The sequence below is a fragment of the Lepidochelys kempii genome, chromosome 14 (assembly GCF_965140285.1).
Source record: "Lepidochelys kempii isolate rLepKem1 chromosome 14, rLepKem1.hap1, whole genome shotgun sequence".
Taxonomy (NCBI): domain Eukaryota; kingdom Metazoa; phylum Chordata; order Testudines; family Cheloniidae; genus Lepidochelys; species Lepidochelys kempii.
This window is the reverse complement of record NC_136393.1, coordinates 45,984,964-46,011,463: the sequence shown is the minus strand read 5'-3', so window position 1 is coordinate 46,011,463 and position 26,500 is coordinate 45,984,964. Positions and strand designations below refer to the sequence as shown.

The 26,500-nt window shown below is 50.7% G+C and overlaps 1 protein-coding gene, 1 long non-coding RNA gene and 1 pseudogene across 5 annotated transcripts; 1 reads left to right on the top strand and 2 right to left on the bottom strand.

The window, feature by feature from the left end:
* Window positions 1–1,988: 1,988 nt before the first annotated feature.
* Window positions 1,989–6,328, bottom strand: LOC140897522 (uncharacterized; annotated as a pseudogene). Its single transcript, XR_013634581.1, has 2 exons — window positions 4,667–6,328; window positions 1,989–3,968 (listed from the first exon to the last, which is right to left on the bottom strand). The product of XR_013634581.1 is annotated as an uncharacterized LOC140897522 (transcript).
* A 1,637-nt stretch (window positions 6,329–7,965) lies between these two features.
* On the top strand, window positions 7,966–25,668 carry LOC140898006 (uncharacterized). 3 transcript variants are annotated; one of them, XM_078848594.1, is made up of 4 exons: window positions 19,320–19,811; window positions 20,462–20,580; window positions 23,998–24,143; window positions 24,276–25,668. In XM_078848594.1, the coding sequence occupies exons 3-4, from the start codon at window positions 24,098–24,100 to the stop codon at window positions 25,463–25,465; spliced, it is 1,236 nt and encodes a 411-aa protein (XP_078704720.1). In that variant the 5' UTR covers window positions 19,320–19,811; window positions 20,462–20,580; window positions 23,998–24,097; the 3' UTR covers window positions 25,466–25,668. The 3 variants fall into 3 exon arrangements, 2 of the variants coding, with proteins under 2 accessions (XP_078704721.1, XP_078704720.1); XM_078848595.1 differs by lacking the exons at window positions 19,320–19,811; window positions 20,462–20,580; window positions 23,998–24,143 and adding exons at window positions 7,966–10,913; window positions 12,024–13,307 and having other exon boundaries at window positions 24,540–25,668; XR_013634582.1 differs by lacking the exons at window positions 19,320–19,811; window positions 20,462–20,580; window positions 23,998–24,143; window positions 24,276–25,668 and adding exons at window positions 10,825–10,913; window positions 13,736–15,243.
* Window positions 16,673–19,758, bottom strand: LOC144929247 (uncharacterized). The gene is made up of 3 exons (XR_013634532.1): window positions 18,976–19,758; window positions 18,312–18,384; window positions 16,673–17,121 (listed from the first exon to the last, which is right to left on the bottom strand). It is a non-coding gene; the product is annotated as an uncharacterized LOC144929247 (long non-coding RNA).
* Window positions 25,669–26,500: the final 832 nt, after the last annotated feature.

The following is a 26,500-nucleotide window of genomic DNA, read 5'->3' as shown; positions in this document are numbered from 1 at the left end:
CCCGTGGCGGCCAGTGGGGTTACTTCTGATTTCATCGAGGGGGGAGTGAGCGGGGAATCCACGCCAGCGAGCTTACCCCGATTTAGACCCCGGGCAGTGCGAGCAGCAGGATCCCAGTGAATTTTACCTAGCTGGGAAGTTGGAAGAGCCTACCCCAGGGCAGCACGGGGCTTGGTTGACCTCACTGTGCATTTCCTGTGCCTCATTGGGTTTAAATTGACCCTGAACTCCGAATTTCCGAGGATTGTCCAGTCTGTGGCCCAGGCACTGTCTTTGAGTTGCCGGGGGGAGGAGGGCGCTCGACACCCCGCTCTGCCCCAGGCCTTGGCCCCACTCCATCCCTTCCCCCAAGCCCCTGCTCCGCCCCGTTCCGCCCCACCCTGGACAGTGCCTCCTACAGGTGGCGAAACAGCTGATCCGCGACAGGCGGGAGGCGCTGGGAGGGAGGTGGAAGAGCTGATGCGGGACTTGGGGGGGAGAGTCTGCCTGTGAGTACTGGGCACTCACTACTTTTTTTCTGCACTGGCTGAGGCCTCGCCCCTCCTGGCTGAGGCCCCGCTGCCATTAGCTGCTCTCCCTCCCTGCCCCTCCTCATGGCCCTGGCTGGGGCAGGCCGGGGGGAAGGTGAGAGCTTGGTGCTGGCTGGGGCCAAGCTCTCAGCCTCATGGTCGTTCGTTTTTCTTAAAGCCCCAGCTCCTGGAGTCAAGTGGAGATGTGATGATTTCAGCCTCCATTCTTAAAGGAAAAGTAACTTTCCAGCCCTTGAGGCTGCAGAGGAAGCTTCAAAATGTGACCCCAATGCACCCTAAAGCAGCAGTCCCCACTTTTGGGGGTTGCACCCCCACCTTACACTTATCTGCGTGTCCTCACTTCTCCAGAGCCAGGACTGAGAGCAGGGCCATGGCTCCGGGTGGGGGGATGGGACGTGGACAGCGGTAAGGAGGTCGAGGCTGGGGATGCATCTGGGGGGTGGTTCTGGGGCCGGGAGCGGGACCATGCCCAGGGTCGAGGCTGGGGGCGGGGCCAGGAGTGGAGCCGTGCTAATGGGGCCAGGAGATGAGATCGCAGCTGGGGTGGGATCAGAGCAGAGCTGGGGGTAGGGAGGGACTCCCCACCCCATACACCCCCCTAGGGGGGCATGCCCAACAGTTTGGGGACCTCTACCCTGAAGGCTCAGAAAGCAGATGGCAAATAAAAAGACTACCAAACGTCTTAGTTTTACATAATCTCTTGATTTTAAAGCCAATCTCATGATTTTGGGGGAGCCTGACCCATGGTTTTTGAACACGTGTGGTTGGCGCTCCTGCAGAATCTCCAGTCCCAACTGTAGCTTTTATATCTGGTGTGGGAAGTGGCAGCGGGGGGACAATCCCCACCCAGGACGCAGTGGTAGATGGGGAGGAGGTGACCAGTTGGGCTGCCTGGCTCCTCGTCTCCCGCTAGCCTCGCTGATGAGGTTTGGCCTGGCGTCAGGGCAGGACAGGCCCGTTGACTTTCCTGGGGTCCTCTTCAGCTCTGCTGAGCCTCAGCCCTTCAGGAACTCAAGGACGCCCCTCACCGCTCCCGATTGCTCCCCTCAGTGCATTAGTTCCTGCCCTTTAGCATTCAGGGATGGCTTCCCCCCAGCGCTCATAGGACATTTCCTGTCTCTCTCATGCCCCGGTGCAGCGAGTTCACAGTTCTCAGCCTCTGCTGTCTGGCTCTCGCGAGCAAACCCTACCGTTTCCTAGCTCTGTATTCCCCATGCTCCTTATTGCACCTCACGTCACCGCAGGGGTCAGGCGGTAACTTCCTTCCCCGTGTCGATGGCTGCCTTTCGGCCCGCGAGACTCGCCCATCAGTGTTTGTGCTGGTGATTATTTATAATGACCATTGTTCAAACAACACTAACAGGGTGGGCACATAGTAGAAACTAAATAAGAAGGGACTATTTTGGCAACTGCTCATTGGTCTTGTGTAGTCCCCAATAAAATCAACAGTACAGCCTGTGAAAGAAAACCAGTATCCACAGTTTTGACCTTCAGAAAAGAGAGGAAAAAACTCATGATACAGCGTGGGCTATAAAATCCTTTCAAGATTACATAAAGTGAAATCCCAGAGTGCGTTACCTGTGACCTGGAGTACAGATTTACTCATTGTCTCTGCTGAACTCATTACCTGCTTCATTCAGCACCTCCTCATTAGTTGGTCGTGTTAGTTACAAAAGTTTTAGCATCATTGCGAACAAACAAACTTCCTATCTGCACAGCTGCCAGCAATCTGAGCTTGGCAGTAAGTCAATTTACCAACACATGGAAACCTTGATTTAACGTAGAACGATCGCTGTGTGTTAGGGATTAGACATCCCACCTTCATGTCTGTGACTCACCTGCAGCCTTCTGGAGTCTGCTTTGGGATCAAATGAATCACAGTGGGATTCCTAAGCATGGAGAGCTGAGAACGCTGATCGGGGCTTCTTCTCCTCTGCCTGGGGGTCGCTTAGACCAGGCAGATCCAGAGGGTCGCTTGTCAGCTTAGGATCAGCTGTGGCTGTATCCTCACCCCAGAGATGGGTACCTGGATCCTTGGGAGTCAGAAGCCCTGGATGTGTGTGGGAATGAGGAAATAGGTTTGTTTGTTTGTTTGTTTTTTTACTATGGACACTGAGAAAATTTTTACAGGACACTGAGAAAACTTCTCTCCTGTGTGGAGGAGTCTTTGATGTCCAATATCATGTTAGTTCCACTTGAAGCATTCTCCACACTAAACATATCTAAGAAGTCTCTTCCCTATTTGCATTTGTGGTGCCTGAGAACATCTGCGTCGAAACTGAAGCTTTTCCCGCATTTGAGGTTTCTCACCTGTGTGGAGTCTTTGGTATTTAGTAAGGTGTGAGCGCTGATTGAAACCTTTCCCACAGTCCGAGCATTTGTAGGGCGTTTCTCCGGTGTGGGTTCTCTGACGCACAGGAATGGCTGAATTCTGATTGACACTTTTCCCACACTGGAGGCATTTATAAGGTTTCTCCTCTGTATGGATCCTCTGATGCACAATAAGATTTGAGCTCCGATTGAAGCATTTTCCACAGTCGATGCATTTATAGGGTGTCTCTCCCATGTGGGTTTGCTGATGCCAAGTAAGGTTTGAATGGTCAATAAACCTTTTCCCGCACTCTGTGCATTTATAGGATTTCTTTCTTGTGTCCCCTCTGATGTCTGATAAGCTGTGAGCGCCGACAGAAACGTTTCCCACAGTCCAAGCTTTTAAAGGGCCTCTCTCCGGTGTGGGTTCTCTGGCGCCTAATAAGATTAGATCTGTCATTAAACCTTTTCCCACAGTTGGGGCATCGATACGCCTCTCTTCTGTGTGGATTCTCTGATGTGAAATGAGATCTGAGCTCCGACTAAAGCTTTTTCCACAGTCGAGGCATTTATAGGGTTTGTCTCCCATGTGGGTTCTGTGATGTGAAGTAAGATCCAAGCTCTGGACAAATTTTTTCCCACACACTGTGCATTAGTAAGGTTTCTCTCCCGTATGGATTCTCTGATGCACAATAAAGTTTGAGCTCTGATTAAAACATTTCCCACAGTCGAGGCATTTATAGGGTTTTTCTCCTGTGTGGAGCCTCTGGTGTCTAATAAGGTGTGATTTCCGATGGAAGCTTTTCCCACACTCAGTGCATGTGTTTTTAATCTCTCCCATGTGCATTCTCAACTGAGCTGTAGTTTCCTTAAGATCCTTCCATCCTCCCCCATGATTAATGGATGTAACCACTTTCTTCCATGGTTGGTTTCTCTTTGACCTGCACTGTCTATCACAGGCTTTTCCCTGGCCACAGCTCTGGGAATAGGTCACTTCGGTTCTTCCCAATAGCATCCCCTGTAGTTCCATTTGCTCAAGACTTTCCTGCTGTGGATTTTCCTTCTCATTCGCCCTCGCCATCCTCTCACCTGCTGGGATAGAGAGAGAATCCAGCCAGGAGCCATTCGCTGTGGGGAGAAGGAAAGAAAGGGGAACAGAAAAAAACAGGGGCAACACAATAACTGTTGGGGAAACTGAGGAAGGGGAAATTTACTAACCTATTTATCATTTTTTCCTTCTCTAAAGCGAGTGCTCTGTGATCCATTCCACCTAGGTTATTCCTCCTCATTCTGCGAGCACGAAGGCTTCTTTTATTAAAAAACCGCTCTCTAGATTCACACTTTATCCCCAGCAGGCAGAGCTGTTCAGAGACCCAACCGCATCTCTAGCTCCCCACCGGCCAAGTGCCAAAGCTGAGAGGACAAACTCCACATTCTTATTAATAAACATTCCCAAAAGGTTACCCAGCTCCAGGCAGGAGGCTTTATCTACTGATTCTACAACAGATGGAAATGAAGACATCCAGCAAAGCAAGATCCCCAGTGTGAGGGAATACCGAGGTTTCTCCATCTCTCTGGAGGAATGTTCCGGAATGGGAAAAGCAAGGAGTGAGTGATTTGCCCTCCCAACTGGAATTTAATGCAAAATTTGGTGACATCCAGGGTGGAGTCTCGCAGAGCAGGAGGTGCCCAGAGCAGAGAAGGAAAAGCTATGTGTGGGTCACTAAATTTTATCTTTCTCCCTCGCAGGAACCTGGGGCTCCATGATCCATTAGTGACGGGTAAGAGAATACACTGCAGCACGGGTAATCATATGGCAGACTTACTTGAAGGAAGCACTGTTCTGTTCTGCATAGAAACTAGCACTCAGACCCAATCAGGATCCCATCTAGAATGAGCTCCAAATATACCCTCAGTCGTGAGACAAAACAGGATTAAAGAAGATGCAATTCTCTGATTCGCCGGAATTTGCCGGCAGTTTCTAGGGTTGAGCAGAAAGTCCGTGAGCTCTCCTGGGTATTCCTGCTCCAGCAAGTGAAACTTCTCACTCAGCTTCCAGGACAAGGTGCCTTAGGTACTACAGGAGTTTGAGTAGGAGAGGAACCTGCCCCAGACATTTCCCCTAGTCCAGGAAATGGAGCGATGCAGAACTGACACATGTAGAATTTTGAGAGACTATGGGTGCCTGGGCCATTTATTCTGTTAACTTCCTCAGAATGCAGAGCCCCCTGCCCCTGGGTGAAATACACCGCCACCTCCTCGAAGGTCACCGGCATCTGAAACAACAAGAGTCCCCCGCTCAGCACCTGCTGCCCCAGCCACAATCCCACTAGTCACAGGAGAGGAGGGCCGATAAAATGGAAGCTCGGGGGTGGAGGGAAGAGTAGCAGAATCCCAGCCCCACCCTGCTCAGGGCAGCCAGGTGTGGGGAGAAAGAGAGAGCTCCTTGTCCCCCACAACAGCTGGGGGTTAGGGGACAGGGCCTCTCCTCTGGGCCTCACTGCTGGGTGCCCCCTTCATATTCCACAGCAGCCTCTGGCTAATGGGTTCAGGATCCAGCCATGTATCACTTTAGATACAGTTTGACCAGCCAGGGAGGACCAGTCCGTTACCAACCCACAGGCTGGAATGCTGCTGGCTGTGGAGATCCCCAGACTGTCAAGGGGGGTCAGAAGTGCTTTGAAAGGGCTGAGAAGCTGTCGTTCTTCTCAAGCTGTGAAGGGTCCAGGTGACTTGAGTCCAGAGCGCCAATGTGCGGGAGGTCAGATTAGATGATCATGATGGTCCCTTCTGACCTTCAAGTCTATGAATCAATGAGACACACTCAGCACATACGACGAAATCATCTCTGCGAGACGATCAGAGGGGACTGTGTTCTGATGTGCGTGCTCAAGAACAGGAAAGTCGATATCATGTGGGAACCTTATCTTTGAATATCTGTAATAGCAACAAAATGGGGACGTCTGTATATGGAACGCCTGCAGATTTACTGCCCAACTGCTTGTCTTTAAATGATATTCACAGTATTCCAAATCCTATCTACAATGTGTTGTCCCATTTATAATCATTTCTGTGTGCATGGAATGTCTATTTCCCAGGTCACTCTGTGGGACTCTCTCTTCAAAGCCCACTGGGCAATATTACCAGCTACTTAACAGGGTTTTACATACATACAACAGCCCTGAAGTTTAACTCTGTGTCCAGCCTTATGGAAAGAGCTCTGGCCTGGGTTTCACTAGAGAGTGAAGCTGAGGTGCGGGAAGAAAGGGAGCATAATAGAGTTATACGTAATATTGTGTGAGTGACACCAGATCTCATTATGCCAGTGGGGCCGTTTACCTTTCTGGGTTGGTTTTTATTCCACTTTGCGTGGCCCTGGCTGACAATGGAGTTGCCCCAAACCAGGTAGGACAAACTCTTGCTCAGAGACGCACTGTACGTTTGTACAAATGATTCAAGGGTATGTCCACACTGCGGTAAAGGACCCCTGACATGGCAAGCCTGGCTCAGGTGGCTGGGCCTCAGAGAGCTCAGGTTGTGGGGCTATAAAATTGCAGTGCAGACGTTCGGGCTGAGGCTGGAGCCCCATGGGGGAGTGTCTCAGATCTCAGGCTCCAGCCCATGACCAACTCTCTACACAGCTCATTTTAGCCCTGCAGCCCAGGCCTGAGTGAGCTAACCTAGGCTCACACTCATTGGTGCAGAGCTTTTTAAACTCAGTGTAGACATAACTCAAGCACATCCCCAGCTGGTGTAAATTGGCCATAGTTCCATCTAAACCCATGGGGCCAGATCCCCAGCTGGTGGGAATCAGAGGGGAGGATCTGACCCATGGGACTTGCAACACACACACATTTTGCAGGCAGTCCCTAGCTGGGAGGGGGTGTGTGAAAATTCACTCCCGACGCAGCCCCCCAAGGGGCAGGGATGAATCCGCCCGGCGGAGCTGATCATTCCCACTAAAATCCCCAGCCAGCTGCTCAGGGGGCTAGGACAGTTTAACCGCAGAGCCAGGAGGATCGGGTCACCCCTGCTGCAGACAGAGCGAAACCCGGAGGCCCTGTTCCCTCGGTGTGGGGAGTGCAATGGGGAAGGTCTCTCTTACCTTCCCTCCAGGGTGTGCTGTGTCTGAGAGCAGGGGCTGCTCAGTGGGGAGCGTCTCCCTCTCAGGGCTGGGGATCCCAGATCTGGTGTGTGTGTGTGGGGGGGATCTGTCTTCCCTATGCAGGAGGGTGCTGGCCAGGCTGGGGGCTCTGCCCTGGGAGAGGCTCCCGGGGAGCAGCGGGAAGCGCCCGGCTGGAGATTCCCCTCTCCCGGCTGCAGCCCGGGCTCCGGGCTCCGGGCTCTTGCAAGGGATCTTGCAAAGGGAACCTGGAATCCACCAGCAACCAAATGTTACTGTAGCGAATTCACTTCCGTCCCCAGCTCCCTTCTGGGTCCTAGCGCTGGACCCATTGCTCGGCGGCCCCCTGCGCCTGGGGCAGCCCGGCCCAGCGCCCAGGGGGGTTCAGACCATCACACACGTGCAGGGCCGGAGGGGACCTCGACTGAGCATCCTCCGTCCCCAGGAGCCCAGCCGCAGAGTCCGGGGGCCCCGGTTTGTGTTACAGACACTGCCCACGCTCGGGCTCTGTTTATCTTCCTGGGTCAGATCCTCCATTGCGAGCCGGGGGCCGGGCCGAGCCGCTGCTGCTCCCCGGCGGGGTCTGTGCGGGGAGAGACCGGCGCTAACGCCCCGCTCCGCCCCGGGCTCGGCCCGCACCAGCCCCCGAGCCGGAGCCCGCAGGTGATGGGGGGACCCGGGGAAAGGGCCGGGGCCGGGCAGGACAGTGACTCTGCACAAGCGGCCCCGCAGCCCCGGCTCCCGCCGCCCCGGGAAGCTGCTCCCTGGCTGGGAAGCGCCCGGCGGAGGGACCGGAGCTGCGGCCCCAGCGGCGAGTCGCTGCCCGGGCTCTGCCCAGGATCTGCGCCCGGGGCCAGCGCGGGGGTTCGGGCAGGGGGGAGAGCGGCCGGGGGGGGGGCATGGGCGGGCCCCAGGGGGGGTTCCCTGTTGTGTCCCTGGGGCTGGGTTGTCGGGGAGGGGAGGGGAGAGAAATGAGACTGAAATGGAGTCGGGGGGGGGGGGGGGATTTATTGTAACCCCGTTACAAAACTCAGAGCCCCTCCCTCCCCTGAGACAGGCCCCTTCGTGCCCCAGCGGTGGGTGAATCTCCCCAGCCCTGAACGGCTGCTGGGGCCCTGTTTGCTCCGTCAGAGACACCTGCTCTGAAAGGGGGCAGGATCCTGTTCTCCTGAAGAGCCCCGAGTGTGACCCGCTCACATTGTCTCACACGTGTGCCAGGCAGCCTGAATGACCTGCTCTTGGTGTCCTGTGGGGGGGTTACAGTGAGATCAGTCTGCTCAGATTCTGTTTCTGTTCTGTATAAATAGGCTTGGACGAATTAGATTTTTTTAGGGTAAACGTCACTTTCACCCTATACACACAAACAGATGAAAAAGTATTTCCATGGATAATAATCAAAATGACCAGAGAGGCAGAGTCGGGAAAATGCTGCTTGAGAACTTCTTAAAGTTTGATTTAAGGATAGTTACTTGGTATGTTTTGACATGTGATGCTGACAGTGTGCGTTTGAATGGTTATAAAGCTTTAACTTTTTAATCCCAACATCTACAGCCATGAAATAATTATTATCTGACCCACCCTGTAATTTCCTTTGCAACTGTGAACATTTAAATCAATAAAAATAAAAAGGAACCCCTTAAAATAAACATTGATATTATCCATTGACATAATTAAAGAGAGAGAAAAAGAAATTCTGCCAGGCCTGTATATAAATATAGCAATACAATCACCACTAATCTAGTCCCTTTACTCTCCATTAATAAAATATTGCTCTATAACTTTTCAGATTTTTTTCTCTTTTTTCCACTTGCCACATTTTGATATGAAATCCTCTCAAATTTTGTTCAATTTCTCTTATTTATAGATTAATATATTATCTGCTAATTTATTTCTCTAAATACCCACAACTAAGAAAATTAATTGACTTCTCCTTTCTAATTAACTTACATGTGAATCATTTCCATATTTTCTCTCTCAGTTATCAAATAGGGATATAAAATCTCCTCAAAATTAACTGATGTTTGCACTCTAATTTTTGAATTATATAAGATTTCCTCAATTTGGGAGGAGAAATATTGCCCTGAGTCATTGATTTGATTACAAAAAGAAATTATCAGGTACTCTAAAGCCCTCTTGAATTCTAGCAGAGAAAAGTGAAAGGAGAAAGAATGGCTGAAAATGAAAGCCAGAGAAATACAAATGGAAAATTAGGGTGATTAACTTCTGAAAAAACTAACAAGGGAAGCGGTGGATTTTCCATCTCTTAAATTCAGCACTGGATGCCTTGATACATGTGTTTTAGTCCAACACAAGTGATTGGACTCAGTGCAGGAGTAACCGGATGAATTGTGATGGATTGTATCATACAGGAGGTCAGACTAGTTTTTCTAAATTCAATGGTCTCTTCCACTTCTGGCCTTAAAAATCTGTAACACCACATGGGGATTGGGTGGGTGGGAGATTAAACTCCCCAATGATAAACTTTCCCCCTGATATCTGCAAATCAAGGTGTTTCCTCCATATTTAATGAGCCTCCCTCGGCTAAGGGACCAGTGTCTCCCAGATACTGATGGGGAAATCGCCGAGGGCTAGATGTACCAAGGGATTTAGGCATTACGAGATCAGCAGAGCAGCACCTTCTGTTCAGATGCCCTGCCTCCGAGTGGAATCCACAGCCCTGAGTTAGGTTCCCTATATTCTCCCTGGGCAGAGCTAAGCACCTAAAAATGGGATCCACAAAACACAGCTTGCTGACTGGGGAGCTGCCTGAGCTAGCCAATAGGAAATGCTGAGGAGAGGGGTGGGTCATACGCCCCTACCCCTCAAAGTGATATAGGCGGCTATCTCTACTTGGTCACTCTCCGCTGTGAACCCTCTCCTGGAGTTTGGCACAAAAGGCTTTGGGGTTTTCCAGGGTACGTCTCAGTCTCTCCCGCTGAAGCTGTTCCACCATGTATAAATGGTTACACATGTGTCGGGTAAGAGGGAGTGAGACTGACTCCAGCCCTGGGGCAGGGTGCTCACCTGGATTTTAGGAGACCGAGGTTTCAGGCCCACTCCTCCAATATCTATTTAGATCTTTCTGTTTGGGCTGACCCAGCCTGTCTCCTTTGCGTATCTTTTCCTAGCAACATTTATTGTTATCCGTGGTTGTAACTGTGTAAGAATTTTCACTCTCTGTCTGAAAATGGAGCTCCCCACTGGGGTAGGACTGCCTGATCCCAGTGACTACAACACATCCTGCTGGGGGATAGGAATCCCGTTCAGAGAGTGGATTTTCAGGGGGGCTGCTGGTGGGTTTGTGTTAGAAGGGCTGGAGCAGGAAATACACAGGGCCAGGGAGGTGGTGACAGGATGGAACAAGCCTGCTGGGATGTCTTCAGTTTGTGGCATAATGTTCAGAACAGGACCTTTTGGGGGATGGAATAAAAATTCCCCCATTTCTGGAACGGGAAAGAAACCAACAGGGCTGGGAAAATTGATTGGACTTTCAGTGCTGGAGCCTGAACCCACTAGACAGAGGTTGCTCTGAAATACAAAGGGGGCACCCAGGGGTGAGGTCCCGGGGAGATGCCCTGTCCCCTCATCCCCAGCTGCTGGGAATAGGGAGGGGGTTGGGATTCCTGTCCCTGGACCCTGCTGAGAGGCTCCATCTCCTGTATCAGCCTCTGGCTAGCAGGTGTGTGATAAATGGGAAGGCCCCTGCCCTCCTCCATCGGCTGGGAGGGACAAGGAGCTCTCTCTTTCTCCACGCATGGAGCCTCCTGGCTGCTCTGAGCAGGGTGCGGGTGGGATTCTATATCTCTGGTGCTTGTTGTTTCAGGAGCTGGTGACCTTCGAGGAGGTGGCTGTGTATTTCACCCAGGGGCAGGGGGCTCTGCTGGACCCCGGTCCAAGAGCCCTCTACAGGGACGTCATGCAGGAGAACTATGAGATGGTGACCTCGCTGGGTAAGGGAGTCCTCTTGCGTTGGTTACTGGAAGCTGCGGGGGTCTGTGATATGACCAGTTTGGCTCCTACTCAGGTTCTACCTTGGTCACTTAGGTTACGTCTACACAGCATCTGGGAGGTGGGATTCCCAGCTCAGGTAGATTTACATGCACTAGTTCTGCTAGGGCTAGTGCCTAAAAATAGCCACGCAGATAGCAGCTTGGGCTAGCCTCCTGAGTACATGCCCAGAGAGAGAGCGGGATTGTACTCAGGTGACTAGTCTGAGCCACAGCCCATGGCCACACTGCTGTTATTCCATGCTCATGTTTGTCCATCTACCAAGCTGGGGATCACACCTCCCAGCAGCTGTGCAGACAGACCCTTCCATTTCAGGAGAATGACCCCATAGTCCCCCCAGCCCGTTTAAGACAGACTTTGATCTCCACTCCCCCAGACGTGGGATAGGAGAGTCGGAAACACAAGGGGAGGCCTAATTCATCTCCATCCTGCATCCTTTGAGTTGGCAGAAGCATCGTCTTCTCCCATCTATATTCATTCATGTCTCTTCCCCTCCCCTCCTGGGACTACCTCCATTCTTGGGGTAGATGTCAACCACCCACACTGACTGAGATCTGGCAGCAGCTCCCTGCCCCCGGACTTTATGACCCCCGGGGTGTTTGGAAGGGATCTGGAGGCAGAATCCAATTTCTCCATTGTGGGTCCCTGATGTTCTGTGTTGTCTGTTAGAACTAGGTTATTTCTTCCAAGCATGGAGGCTTTATTATTTTTTTAAATTTATTTTTAAAACCTCTGTTTCTGGCTTCACCCTGTGGCACCATTGTGGTACCTGGTGCAGTACACTGTGAAACTACAGTGAGAGGGCGGGCTTAAAAAACAGAGGAGATTCCATGCTTGGAAGATGAGGAGAAATATCCCAGTTCTAATGGATCCTGGCGCACCAGGGACCCACTTCACAGAAGGAAAAATTACAGATGGGTTAGTAAGTGTTCCCTTTCTCAGTCTCCTCAGTGGTGGTTGTGTTGTTTTTCCCCTCTTTGCTGTTCCCCTTTCGTTCTTTTCTCCCCGGCATGGGGGATGACTCCTGTCTGGATTCTCTCTCTGTATTCCAGGGGGTGCTGGGATGGTGAGTGAGAATGAGGAGGAGAATCCACAGCGGGAAGGTGGTGAGGACATGGGTCTGCAGGGAACAGTATTGGGAAGATCCGAGGGGAATTTTTACCAGAATCATAAACCAGGAAAAACCTGCAAAAACCAGCGCAGGTCAGAGAGGCTGCTGGGATACGACCCAGGGAAGAAAACGTGTGAACCCATAAATCATGGTGGAGATTGCGAGGACCTCAAAGAAACCACAGACCAGCGGAGAATCCCTCCAGAAGAGAGAAAAAACACATGCACTGAGTGTGGGAAAAGCTTTATGCGGAGGTCACATCTTATTTCCCATCAGAGGATCCACACTGGAGAGAAACCGTATAAGTGCCTTGTCTGTGCGAAAGGTTTCAATCAGACCGCAAATCTTATTTCACATCAGAGGATCCACACAGGGGAGAAACCCTATAAATGTCTTGACTGTGGGAAAGGTTTCAATCAGGGTTCGCATCTTATTAGGCATGAGAGAACCCACACAGGTGAGCAACCTTATAAATGTCTTGACTGTGGGAAAGGTTTCATTCAGAGCTCACATCTTATTAGGCATGAGAGAACCCACACGGGTGAGAAACCGTATAAATGCCTGGACTGTGGGAAAAGCTTTGTTCTGAGCTCAGATCTTATTTCACATCAGAGTAGCCACACGGGAGAAAAACCCTATAAATGCTTGCACTGTGGGGAAAGTTTTGATTGGAACATGCAGCTGGTTAGACATCAGAAGCACCACACGGGAGAGAAACCCTACAAATGCCTGGATTGTGGGAAAGCATTTAGTGACAGTTCTGCCCTTATTATTCATCAGAGAGTCCACACAGGAGAGAAACCCTTTAAATGCCTCGACTGTGGGAGAAGATTCAATCGGAGCGCACACCTTACTAGGCACAAGAGAACCCACACGGGAGATAAACCCTATAAGTGTCCAGACTGTGGGAAAAGCTTCAATCAGAGTGCATACCTCATTTCACATCAGAGAACTCACACAGGAGAGAAACCCTATAAATGCCTTGAGTGCGGGAAAAAATTCAGCTGGAGTTCCAATCTGATTTCACATCAAAGAACTCACACAGGAGAGAGACCATATAAGTGCCTGGACTGTGGGAAAAGGTTTATTGATAACTCTGCCCGTATTAAACATCACAAAATCCATACGGGAGAGAAGCCCTATAAATGCCTTGACTGTGGGAAAAGTTTCAGTCGGAGATCAACCCATGTTCGACATCAGAGAATCCACACAGGAGAGAAATCTTGAACGTTGGAGATGCTTCAGCTGGGGTCAGCTTGTATCAGGCATCAGGAAATCCATACAGGAAATAGACCTCTTAAATATCTTTAACTTGGAAAATGTTTCAAGTGGAATTGACATTGGAGACTCCACACAGGAGAGAAATTCTTTCAGTTCCATCACTAGGACTGGCCTTAGTTTATTTAAAAAAAAAAAAAAAATCCAGTTCCCCTACATACGTCTTTGATTTCATTCATGCTAAGTCATACTCATAAGGGCTGGAGATTTAAGTGTCACAGACCTGGAGGGAAAATTCAAATGAATCCCCAATGTTGTGTGATCGTTCTGAGCTTAAATCCCAATGTACACGTACTGGTAAAGCAGCTTCTGGTATCTTTCCTACCAACCTCCGATTATTTGCAGACAGTAATTTTGGTTTTCTCTTTTCATTAGGATGATGTTAAAACTTTTGTAACTAACGTGACTGGGTAAGAAGGCTCCAAACAGGGCAGGTGTAGAGTGTTCAGAGGAGAACATGGGTAAGTCTGTTCTCCTGATTTTGAATCATCTGAAACAAGCTCTGGGATGTCAATTATTATGAACCTGAGAGTGTCTTATAAGTCCACCCTGTATTGTGGATTGTTCTCTATTTCCTGAAGGCCATTTGGTCACCTAGTAGGATATTACTTGTGTTTTACAGGACGTAGTGCAGGTTTATTGGGGACGCCATAAGACAAATGGCCACTTGCTAGAACACTGTCTTATTTTATTGGTACCATTTTACGACCCTTTGCCATGCGGTCTTAGTGTTGTTTGAATAATGATTATTATACATCACCCTCAACATAAACGTCGGTGGGGACAGTGTGAGAGTCGCAGGCTGAGAGGCAGAGACTGAAATGGGGAAGGAAGTTCCTGCCTGATCCCTGCAGTGATGGGAGATACAGTTGGGAGAGGGAGAGCATGAAAGATAAAGAGCTGGGAAACTGCAGGGTTTTCTCTGGAGAGCCAGACAGCTGAGGCTGAGAATTGTTAACTTGCTACACAGGAGCGAGAGAGAGAAGGAAATAGCCTGTGATCACTGGGTGAAGCCGTCCCTGAATCCTAAAGGGCTACAAATAACACTGCTTGTGGAGTGATTGGGTGCATCAGTGATTCCTGGGAGGACAAGACTGAGCAGAGATAGGAAGGAAACTAGGGAAATCAACAGGCCTGGCGAGCCCTGAAGCCAGCTGACATCCATCACTGCGACTGGAGGGCAATGAGGAGTCTGTGAACCAAGATAGTCACCGCAACCCCCTCCACAGTGTCCTTTATTGGGACGATGGAGACTCTCTCTGCCACACTCTCCCCACGCATGCCAAGGACGTCCCTGGGGGATAAAACCCTCAGCCGGGATTGGAGATGCCGCACCGTTCTCCGGCTCCTGTTAACCGAAGTCCCTGGCTTTTCTGCTCTCACAGTGTTTCCTTCTGTGACTGAATCCCAGCGTCTCTAATGGATCCTCTGCATTTTTCTGCCCACTGTACAACGTTGCTCCATAGCTGATGCCCGCGGGAGCCGGGAGCAGCACCATCTTGGGCTGGGGCTGAAATGCTCCATGCTGAGCTGAGCTCTGGGTGTGAGGAGATTTTAGCTTTTATTTTTGGCTTGGAAAGAATAAAGTCAAATTTAGTTTTTCAAACTCCCAGAGTCCTTTGTCTTGAGTCATGAGTACAAATAGCCTTTAACGGACTCGGTGGCTGTCTGGGAATCTTCTTTGAGGCATTATTTCCCCAACCCTGAGCACCAGAGACGTCACATCCTGGAGCTGCCAACTCTGCGGGCTCTTCATGGCTAATAGCCATTGACGGACCTATTCTCCAGGAACTGATCTCATTCCTTTTTGAACCCAGTTATAGTTTTGGCCTTCACAGCATCCCCTGGCAATGAGACTAATAAAGAAAAAAAAAATACTGACATTATGGTTTGCATAGCCTTGCATTTTAACTGTTTAGAAGTGCTTTTCCAAATGACAACACTCCCTTTCTTTCCTTGTGTCCAAATTGCCAACAGAGCTTTCTCCATGGTAGCACATTGTGGAAATTGTGACAGGCAACCCCCATCCATCACATTTTGATACATCGGGCGGGGCAGCACGTTGTCACAGAGTAGCAGAAAAGAACACCCAGCAGATGTCAATAACTGTGACAGGTAGCAAATTATGATGGTGGCCATTTGTAAAGTTACGCCATCCTCCATCTGAGTACCAGCTCCCTGGAGACAACAGCTAATGAGCCCCTTCCCTGCACACTCACTTTTCACCGTCTCATCAAGCAGGACCCAGCAATGCCTCCTCTATGCCCTTTAACTATAGAAACCTGCAGAGCAAGTTCCACCCAGAGCCCAAGTCACTGAGATCCATGTCCCCTCACTCTGGTTAAACTGTCCTAGCCCCCTGAGCAGCCGGCTGGAGATTTTAGTGGGAATGATCAGCTCCGCCTGGCTGATTCATCCCTGCCTCTTGCGGGGCTGTGTTAGGAGTGAATTTTCACATCCCCGCTCCCAACTGGGCACTGCCTGCAAAATGTGTGTGTGTTGCAAGTCCCATGGGTCAGATCCTCCCCTCTGATTCTCACCAGCTGGGGATCTGGCCCCACAGGTTCCAATGGAGCTACGGCCAATTTACACTAGCTGGGGATGCAGCTTGGGTTACATCTACACTGAGATAAAAAAACCCTGCAGCATTGAGTCAGAGCCTGGGTTAGCTTACTCAGGCCTGGGCTTCGGGGCTAAAATGAACTGTGTAGACATTTGGTCTTGAATCAGAGCCTGAGATCTGAGACTCTCTCCCCTGGGGCTCCAGCCCCAGCCCGAACGTCTGCACTGCAATTTTATAGCCCCACAACCTGAGCCCTGTCAGCCCCCGTCAGCTGAGCCAGTCCCGGCAGTGTGGACGTACCCTTGAATCGTTTGTACAAACATACAGTGCACCTCTGAGCAAGAGTTTGTACTACCTGGTTTGCGATGACTTCATTGCCAGCCAGGGCCACACAAAGTGGAATAAAAACCAACCCAGAAAGGTAAACGGCCCCACTGGCATAATGAGGTCTGGGGTTGCTCACACAATATTACGTATAACTCTATTATGCTCCCTTTCTTCCTGCACCTCAGCTTCACTCTCTGGTGAAACCCAGGCCGGAGCTCTTTCCATAAGGCTGGACACAGAGTTAAACTTCAGGGCTGTTGTATGTATGTAAAACCCTGTTAAGTAGCTGGTAATATTGCCCAGTGGGCTTTGAAGAGAGAGTCCCACAGAGTGACCTGGGAAATAGACATTCCATGCACACAGAAATGATTATAAATGGGACAACCCATTGTAGATAGGATTTGGAATACTGTGAATATCATTTAAAGACAAGCAGTTGGACAGTAAATCTACAGGCATTCCGTATATAGATGTCCCCATTTTGTTGCTATTACAGATATTCAAAGATAAAGTTCCCACATGATATCGACCTTCCTGTTCTCGAGCACGCACATCAGAACACAGTCCCCTCTGATCGTCTCGCAGAGATGATTTCTCAGTCATTGTAGTGTGGCCTCGTATGTGCTGTGTGTGTCTCACTGATTCATAGACTTGAAGGTCAGAAGGGACCATCATGATCATCTAATCTGACCTCCCGCACATTGGCGCTCTGGACTCAAGTCACCTGGACCCTTCACAGCTTGAGAAGAATGGCAGCTTCTCAGCCCTTTCAAAGCACTTCTGACCCCCCCTTGACAGTCTGGGGATCTCCACAACCAGCAGCATTCCAGGTTGGTAGCAGACTGGTCCTCACTGGCTGGTCAAACTGTATCTAAAGTGGTACAGTTATTGGGATCAGCATATGAAGCATCTATTCCCTGGATCTCTAGAAGACTTTCACTCTAGAACGCTGTCTTCTCCCCATATGAAGTGGCTACTAACTTACTGGAGGGCTTCGCTAGTAAGTGAAGCTGGAGTAGCACTCTGCATGGGCACTGGGACTCCACCCCGCAGCAGGGCTGTTTCACCCCTTTATTTAAAACATTGCCCCTGCACCCTGATTGATTCAGCTCTGGGGCTGGTGACTGGGGAGCATTGGGGAGACCAGGACTGGCATGGGCGGTGCATATAATAGGCTAGGGAAGGCTGTACCTCCCCAAACAGCCCCGAGCCGCTCCCTCCCACCCTTGCTGCTAGTTGGCCCTAGCCCAGGCAGGCTGCTCCTCTTCCAGGAAGCCTGCTGGGGCTGGGACTTGGGGGGGCTGGGGCCGCCCAGTGCTCTGCAGCTGAGGGTGGGGGGCCTCTGGGCTTCAGCAGGGGTGGGGAAGGGCCTCAGGCAGAAGGGGTGGGCCGGGACGGGGGCTAGCCTCCTCGAACCCGTGATTCACCCACCGCCCATGAGGACTGGGATCGTAAATGCAGTTCTGGTGGCTGCATATTAAGAAGGATATTGAAAAAACAGGCTTCCAGCATGCCTGTTCTCAGCTCCTCCTCCAGTGGGTCAGGCCTTCCCCAGATGCTGGATCACATGCAGGGCAGAGAGGGGGCTCGGACATGCCCTGGAGGGGCAAGGACACCCGGATCTCAGCACACACACGGAAGGAGATTATGTGGGGCTGAGAGGTGCTCCTCTCTTGCAACTTCCCAGTGCCCCACCTCTCTCCTCCCACTTCCCTCAACCCCATCCCCCTGTGTCCTTAGCCCCCCAACCCCTGTCCCTTCCCCTACTACCCCTGCCCATTTACCCCCTGCCCTCTCTGCAGCCCCAAACCTCTCTCCCCATTTCCTCCCACTCCTTTGCCCACTAATTCCCTCTCCTTGTCCAAAAAGCATTTTATTCTCTATTTAAAAAGTCACAGAATTATAGCAGCAAATATCCCCAATGGCTGGTGATGGGACACTGGATGGGGGGGCCTCTGATTCTTTCCCAGGTGTCTGGCCAGTGGGTCTTCCCACATGTTCAGGGTCTAAACTCTCCTGCCAACATAGCACTGTCTTCACTGGGGGGTTAGGTCAATATACCTGCGTCGCTCCAGAGGGTGGATTTTCTGAGTGATGTAGTTGTACCCGTGTCCGTTTGTAGAGTAGACCTGGCCTTAGGAAGGAAAAATCAAACGCACAGCTACAAAACGGGGAATAACTGGCAAGGTATGGTCGACATGGGGCCTTAGCTTGGTTGAATTACATTGCTCAGGCGCTGGATTTTTCACACCCAGAGCTGAGGGAGGTAGCTGGGTTGACCTAATTTTTAAGTGTAGACGGGGCCTAATTCTATTACACTCCCCTTCTTCCTGAGTGGCAGCTAAACTCTCTGCTGAAGCATAGGTCAGAGTCGGGGCTCTTCTGAACTTTAGAAGGGGTTACCCAGAGTTCAACTTCAGGGCTATTGTATGTGTGTAAACCCCTGATAAGCAGGTGTCCATATTGCCCAGTAGCTAGGTGGGTGGACAGGGTCATTGCAGGGACTCTGGAATTCACCCAGCAACAAAGAGTTACTGTAGGGGGTGCAATTCCCTTCCATCCCCAGCTCCCTTTCTGGGTCCTAGACAAACCCATTGTCCGGCAGCCCCCTGCCCCAGCACTCGGGGCGGTTCTTGCACTGAAGCTGGAGAGGCTGAGGGAACTGGGATTGTTTAGTCTGCAGAAGTGAAGAATGAGGGGAGATTTGATAGCTGCTTTCAACTACCTGAGAGGTGGTTCCAGAGAGGATGGATCTAGACTATTCTCAGTGGTAGAAGAGGACAGGACAAGGAGAAATGGTCTCAAGTTGCAGTGGGGGAGGTTTAGGTTGGATATTAGGAAAAACTTTTTCACTAGGAGGGTGGTGAAACACTGGAATGCGTTACCTAGGGAGGTGGTAGAATCTCCTTCCTTAGAAGCTTTTAAGGTCAGGCTTGACAAAGCCCTGGCTGGGATGATTTAATTGGGGATGGGTCCTGCTTTGAGCAGGGGGTTGGACTAGATGACCTTCTGGGGTCCCTTCCAACCTTGATATTCTAGGATTCTATGATTAAGCCTGTCAGTGGGGGGTGGAAAGGAGGAGCCCGCAGGATCCCTGCGAAGGGGAGAAGGGGGGTTTCTATGGGGACCGGGGATTGCTGCCGAGGGTCCCCAAATCCGCGGGGGTGGCGGGTCCTGGCCTCCCAGGGAGCCTGCCCGGGCGCGTTTCTCAGTGACCCGGGCGGTGGGTGGGATTGGCCGGGCCGGTCTCTACAGGGCAGAGAGGAGGAATTTCGGGCCGGGGCGCCCCGGGCTGAGCGGGGTGTGGGCCGGGGGGGTCCTTAGCTGCTGCCCCCACAGGGCCCTGGTTCGTGCTGGGAGGGGGCGGGCTGCGCTCGCTCTGCCTCTGTTTATCTTCCTGGGTCAGCTCCTCCATTGCGAGCCGGGGGCCGGGCCGAGCCGCTGCTGCTCCCCGGCGGGGTCTGTGCGGGGAGAGACCGGCGCTAACCCCCCGCTCCGCTCCGCTCCGCCCCGCTCCGCCCCGGGCTCGGCCCGCACCAGCCCCCGAGCCGGAGCCCGCAGGTGATGGGGGGACCCGGGGAAAGGGCCGGGGCCGGGGCCGGGCAGGACAGTGACTCTGCACAAGCGGCCCCGCAGCCCCGGCTCCCGCCGCCCTGGGAAGCTGCTCCCTGGCTGGGAAGCGCCTGGCGGAGGGACCGGAGCTGCGGCCCCAGCGGCGAGTCGCTGCCCGGGCTCTGCCCAGGATCTGCGCCTGGGGCCAGCGCGGGGGTTCGGGCAGGGGGGAGAGCGGCCGGGGGGGGGCATGGGCGGGCCCCAGGGGGGTTCCCTGTTGTGTCCCTGGGGCTGGGTTGTCGGGGAGGGGAGGGGAGAGAAATGAGACTGAAATGGAGTCGGGGGTGGGGGGATTTATTGTAACCCCGTTACAAAACTCGGAGCCCCTCCCTCCCCTGAGACAGGCCCCTTCGTGCCCCAGCGGTGGGTGAATCTCCCCAGCCCTGAACGGCTGCTGGGGCCCTGTTTGCTCCGTCAGAGACACCTGCTCTGAAAGGGGGCAGGATCCTGTTCTCCTGAAGAGCCCCGAGTGTGACCCGCTCACACTGTCTCCTAACGCACGTGTGCCAGGCAGCCTGAATGACCTGCTCTTGGTGTCCTGTGGGGGGGTTACAGTGAGATCAGTCTGCTCAGATTCTGTTTCTCTTCTACATACCTAGGCTTGGAAGGACGAGATTTTACATCCGTAAATGTCGGTAAACCTCAATTTCTCCTTACACACACAAATGGATGAAAACATATTTCCACTGGAAATAGTTGAAATGTGCAGACCGGCAAAGTAAGAAAAATGCTGCTTGAGAACTTCTTAGCGTTTGAGTTTAGGAGGTTTACTGGGTATATTTTGGCCTATGATGATGCCAACGTGTGTGTAACATTTATAAAGCTTTCAGCTTGTTGAATCTCAACGTCTGCGGTCCTTGAATAATTCTTGTGTGATCCGCCCCACTAACTCCTGCGACTGTGAACCTTTAAATCGATAAAAATTGAAAATCAATCCTTCAAAAGAAACACTGATACTGTCATTGAAATGATTGGGAAAAAAAATCAATTTCTGCCAAGCCTGTGTATAAGTCTAGCAATACAATAACCACTAAGTCAGCATTTCTGAAACAGGGGTCCTCACCCCAAAAGGGGTCTTAAGGCTATTGTGTGTGTGCGTGGGGGGGGGGGGGGTCACGAAATGGTATGGTGTGGCCACCCTTACTTCTCTGGTGCTTCTGATGGAGGCGTTACCTTCCGAGCTGGGCAGCCGGAGGGTGGCAGCTGCTGGCCAGGCACCCAGCTCTGAAGGCAGGACCAGGGCCAGCAGCAGCACAGAAGTACGGGTGGCCTGGTACGGTATTGCTGTACCCCCCTACAGTTCCCCCTCCCCCCCAGCAGTGTCCTCTATTGGGGATCTGGAAATACGGTCACCCGACTTTTCCCTTTTTGCAAGGTTTCAGTGCCTTTGACTGCAGGGCTATTGATTACATGCTTCATTTAGTGCTCCTCTGAGTACACACAGCAATGTGCTATCACTTTTTCTGAGCGGGGGTCATCCCAGTCTGAAATATTTTCAAAGGGGGGGGTCAGCAAAAAAAAGTTTGAGAACCTTTGCACGAAGTTGAGCCCCTTTTCTCTCCATTAATAAGATATTGCTCAATAACCTCTCAATTCTTTTTCTTTTTTCTCACTTGCCAGATTTTGATACAAAAGCCCCTCAAAATGTGTTCAGTTTCTCTATTTAAGGATTAATATTTTGCATCTATGACGCTTACTTGTTTAGCTAAATACCAACTATTAATTTTTTTTGCCTTCTCCCTTCTAATTAGCTAAAATGTGAATCCTCTTCTATTTTCTTAATTTTTCTCTTTCTTAATGATTGTCAAATAGTCATATAAAAGCTCCTCGAAATTCACCGACGTTTACGTTCTAATTTTTGAATTATATTAGATTTCCTTAGTTTTAGAGGCAAAATAGTGTCCTGGGTCATTGATTGGATTGCAAAGAGAAAATACCAGGTTCTAAAGGCCTCTTGAATCTAGTAGAGAATATGCAGTTGTGAACCCTCTCCTGGAGTTTGGCATATAGGACTATGGGGTTTTCCTTGGTACGTCTCTCTCAGTCTCTCCCGCTGAAGCTGTTCCACCATGTATAAATAATTACACATAAGTTGGGTGAGAGAGAATGAGAATGACTCTAGCCCTGGGGCAGGGCGCTCACCTGGGTTTCAGATCCACTCCTCCAATGTCTATTTGGACCTTTCTGTTTGGGCTGACCCAGACTGTCTCCTTTGGGTACCTTTTCCTAGCAATCTTAGAGATGATTGTAACTTTGTATGAACTTTCATCCACTTTCCAAAAGATGGAGCTCTCCACTGGGGTAGGACTGCCTTATCCCAGTGACTTCAACACATCCTCCTGAGGGATGGGAAACCCCTTCAGAGAGGGCATTTTCAGGGGGCTGCTGGTGGGTTTGTGTTAGAAGGGCTGGAGCAGGAAATACACAGGGCCGGGGAGGTGGTGACCGGGAGGGACAAACCTGCTCTGACATGTTCAGTCTGTGGCATTCCTGGGGCTCTCGTGTGCCCAGTTTAGTTTCTGCTCAGTTTCTACCCCGGTCACTTAGGTTACGTCCACACAGCCCCTGGGAGGTGGGATTCCCAGCCCGGGTAGATGTATATGCACTAGTTCTGCTAGAGTTAGCACCTAAATATACGGCCTCGATAGCGGCTTGGGCTAGTCACCTGAGTATGTTCAGAAGACGCCCCTTGGGAGCGGGGTGGAAATTCTCCCATTTCTGGAACTGGAAACAACCCCCCCTGGACAGGGCTGGGAAAACGGACTGGACTCCCACTGCTGGAGTCTGAACCCACCAGGCAGAGGCTGATGTGGAATACGAAGGGGGCACCAAGCGGTGAAGGCCCAGGGGAGAGGCCCCGTCCCCTCACCCCCAGCTGCTAGGAATGGGGAGGGTGTTGGGATTCCTGTGCCTGGACCCTGCTGAGGGGCTCCATTTCCTGTGCCAGCCTCTGGCTAGTAGGTGTGTGTAAAGGGGAAGGCCCCTGCCCTCCTCCACCGGCTGGGAGGGACAAGGAGCTCTCTCTTTCTCCCTTCCCTCAAGTCTCCTGGCTGCTCCGAGCAAGGTGGGGGTGGGATTCTGCTCCTCTGTCTCCACTAGACCTTTCATTTTATCGGCCCTCCTCCCCTGGGACTAGTGGGATTGTGGCTGGGACTCTTGTTTCAGGAGCCGATGACCTTCAAGGAGGTGGCTGTGTATTTCACCCAGGGCCGGGGGCTCTGCTGGGCCCCGCTCAGAGAGCCCTCTACAGGGACGTCATGCAGGAGAATTATGAGATGGTGACCTCGCTGGGTAAGCGAGTCCTGTCCCCTTGATTATTGGAAGCCTGGGAAGGGGCTGCGGAGGGGCCGGGGGGGCGGCTGTGATGTTTTCAATTGGGCTTCTGGTGAGGTTCTTCTTTGGTCAGTTAGGTTACATCTACACAGCAGCTGGGAGGTGTGATTACCAGCTCAGATACATTTACATGTAATAGTTTTCCGAAAACTAATGCCTAAAAATAGTGGCACAGATAGAGGCTAGCGCTAGCCAAGGGGCAGGGCAGGATTGTACTCCAGTGGGTATTCCAAGCCACAGCCCATGCTGCCATGGTCATACTGCTATTGTTAGACACGAGTGCTTGTCCATCTACCAAGCTGGGAATTACACCTCTCAGCAGCCATGCAAACAGACCCTATGATTTCAGGGGAATGACCCCATAGTCCCCACAACTCATTTAAGACACATTTTGATCTCCACTCCCCCAGCCACGGGACTGAGGAGTTAGAAACACAAGGGAGATGTTAATTCATCTCCATCCCGTTGAGGTGGCAGAAGCATTGTATTGTCTTGTCTGTATTAATTAATGTCTCTTCCCCTCCCTTCCTGGGACAAGCTCCATCCATGGGGCAGATGCCACCCACCCACGCTGACTGAGATCTGGGACGAGCTCCCCGCCCCCAGACTTTACTTCCCCCTGGATCTTTTGAAGGGATCTGGAGGCAGAATGAAATTTCTCTATTGTGGGTCCCCGGTGCTCTGTGTTGTCTGTTACAACTAGTTTATTTCTTCCAAATGGATGCTCTATTTAAAAAAAAAATTATTTTGAAAACTTTATTTTGAAACTGAGCTTCACCCCGTGATGCTGTTGTTATACCAGGTGCAGTACACTATGAAATTAGAGTGAGAGAGAGGGTTTAAAAGAAAGAGGAGCCTCCATGCTTGGAGGATGAGGAGGAATATCCCAGTTCTAATGGATCATGGAGCACCAGGGACACACTTCACAGAAGGAAAAATTACAGAAGGGTTAGTAAATGTTCCCTTTCTCAGTCTCCTCAGTGGTGGTTGTGTTGTTTTTCCCCTCTTTGCTGTTCCCTTTTCATTCCTTTCTCCCCGGCATGGGGATGACTCCTTCTGGATTCTCTCTCTGTATTCCAGGGGGTGCTGGGATGGTGAATGAGAATCCACAGCGGGAAGGTGGTGAGGACGTGGATCTGCAAGGAACGGTATTGGGAAGATCCGAGGGGGATTTTTATGAGAATCGTGAACCAGGAAAAGCCTGTGGAAATCAGCGTAGGTCAGAGAGGCTGCTGGGATATGACCCAGGGAAGAAAATGTGTGAACCCATAAATCATGGTGGAGATTGCAAGGATCTCAAGGAAACCACAGCCCAGCAGAGAATCCCCACAGAAGAGAGAAAAAACACATGCACCGAGTGTGGGAAAAGCTTCAGTCGAAGTTCACATCTTATTTCCCATCAGAGGATCCACACGGGAGAGAAACCCTACAAGTGCCTAGTCTGTGGGAAAGGTTTCAATCAGAGCTCAAATCTTATTTCCCATCAGAGGATCCACACAGGAGAGAAACCCTATAAGTGCCTTAATTGTGGGAAAGGTTTCAATCAAAGTTGCCATCTTATTAGGCATGAGAGAACCCACACAGGTGAGAAACCCTATAAATGCCTGGAATGCGGGAAAAGCTTCATTCAGAGCTCAGATCTTATTTCTCATCAGAGAACCCACACGGGAGAAAGACCCTATAAATGCCTGGACTGTGGGGAAAGTTTTGATTGGAACATGCAGCTTGTTAGACATCAGATGCACCATACAGGCGAGAAACCTTACAAATGCCTGGATTGTGGGAAGGGGTTTAGTGACAGTTCAGCCCTTATTACTCACCAGCGACTGCACACAGGAGAGAGACCCTATAAATGCCTCGATTGTGGGAGAAGATTCAATCGGAGCTCACACCTGACTCGACACAAGAGAACCCATTCTGGAGACAAACCTTATAAATGCCTGGAGTGTGGGAAAAGTTTCAGTCAGAGCTCATACCTTATTTCACATCAGCGAACACATACAGGAGAGAAACCCTATAAATGCCTCGACTGTGGGAAAAGATTCAGTTGGAGCTCAGATCTGATTTCACATCAAAGAACTCACACAGGAGAGAGACCTTATAAGTGCCTGGAGTGTGGGAAAAGTTTTAGTGACAACTCAGCCCTTACTAAACATCAGAGAATCCATACAGGAGAGAGACCCTATAAATGCCTCGACTGTGGGAAAACTTTCAATCAGAGCTCCACCCATATTCGACATCAGAGAATCCACACGGGAGAAAAACCTTGAATGTGGGAGAAGCTTCAGTTGGGGTCAGCACGTATGGGGCATCAGCAAATCTATACAGGGAAAAGACCTCTTAAATATCTTAAGCATGGACAATGTTTCAAGTGGAACTGACACTGGAGACTCCACACAGAAGAGAAATTCTATCAGTTCCATCACTAGGACTGGCCTTAGTTTACTTAAAAAAAAAAAATCCAATTCCCCTGCATACGTCTTTGTCGTCTTTCATGCTAAGTCAGACTCTTGAGGGCTGGAGATGAAAATGTCTCAGACCTGGAGGGGTGATTTGTATAAATTCTAAACACAGCCTGATACCTCCGAGCTTCAATCCCTGGTTCTATCTCTTGGTAAAGCTGCTTCTGGGCTGTTTCCTATCCAGCTCAAATTGCAGAAGGGAATTTGGGTTTTCTCCTTTCATTAGGATGATGTTAAAACTTTTGTAAATAACGTGATCATATAAGAAGGCTCGAAATGAGGCAGGTTTAGGCAGTTTAGGGGAGACCAGGGGTTTACCGTCCTCTGGCTCATATTAACCTGAGCTTCCTGCTCTCAGGGCATTTGCTCCCCTGGCTGGATCCTGGAGTCTCTCATGGATTCACTGCGCTTTTTTCCCCGTTGTCAACTGTTGCTCTTTTGTCGGTGTCTGTGGGAGCTGGGAGCAGATGTGCTGGGTGGATGCTGGACTGATAAGAAGAGCTGTGAACTAGGGAAATGGGGTGAGAAGGTTGCATGAGGCTTAACAAGAACCAATGGCTGGAGATTAAAGCCAGACAAATTGTAATTAGTAACAAGGCACAATTTTAACAGTGAGGATGAGCAACCTTTGGGACAAACTACCAAGGGGAGCGGCGGGTTCTCTAGTACGTCATGTCCTCAGATTAAGACTGGATGCCTTTTCTTGAAGAATTGCTTTAGTCAAACCCAGTCAAGGAATAAATAGTTAACATTCCTCTGTGTTACACAGGTGTTCAAAGAATCGATGAGCCTAAATGGTTAGTGCAGTCCTATAATATTTGATACTGGTTTGGATTTGCAGTA

Coding starts and splice junctions, on each gene's coding strand:
- LOC140898006 (XM_078848595.1), top strand. CDS start 10,718: ATGGAGCCTCCTGGCTGCTCTGAGCAGGGTGCGGGTGGGATTCTATAT. Junction 10,914..12,023: donor TGAGATGGTGACCTCGCTGG/GTAAGGGAGTCC, acceptor TCTGTATTCCAG/GGGGTGCTGGGATGGTGAGT. Junction 13,308..24,539: donor CCACACAGGAGAGAAATCTT/GAACGTTGGAGA, acceptor AAGAGAGAAAAA/ACACATGCACCGAGTGTGGG.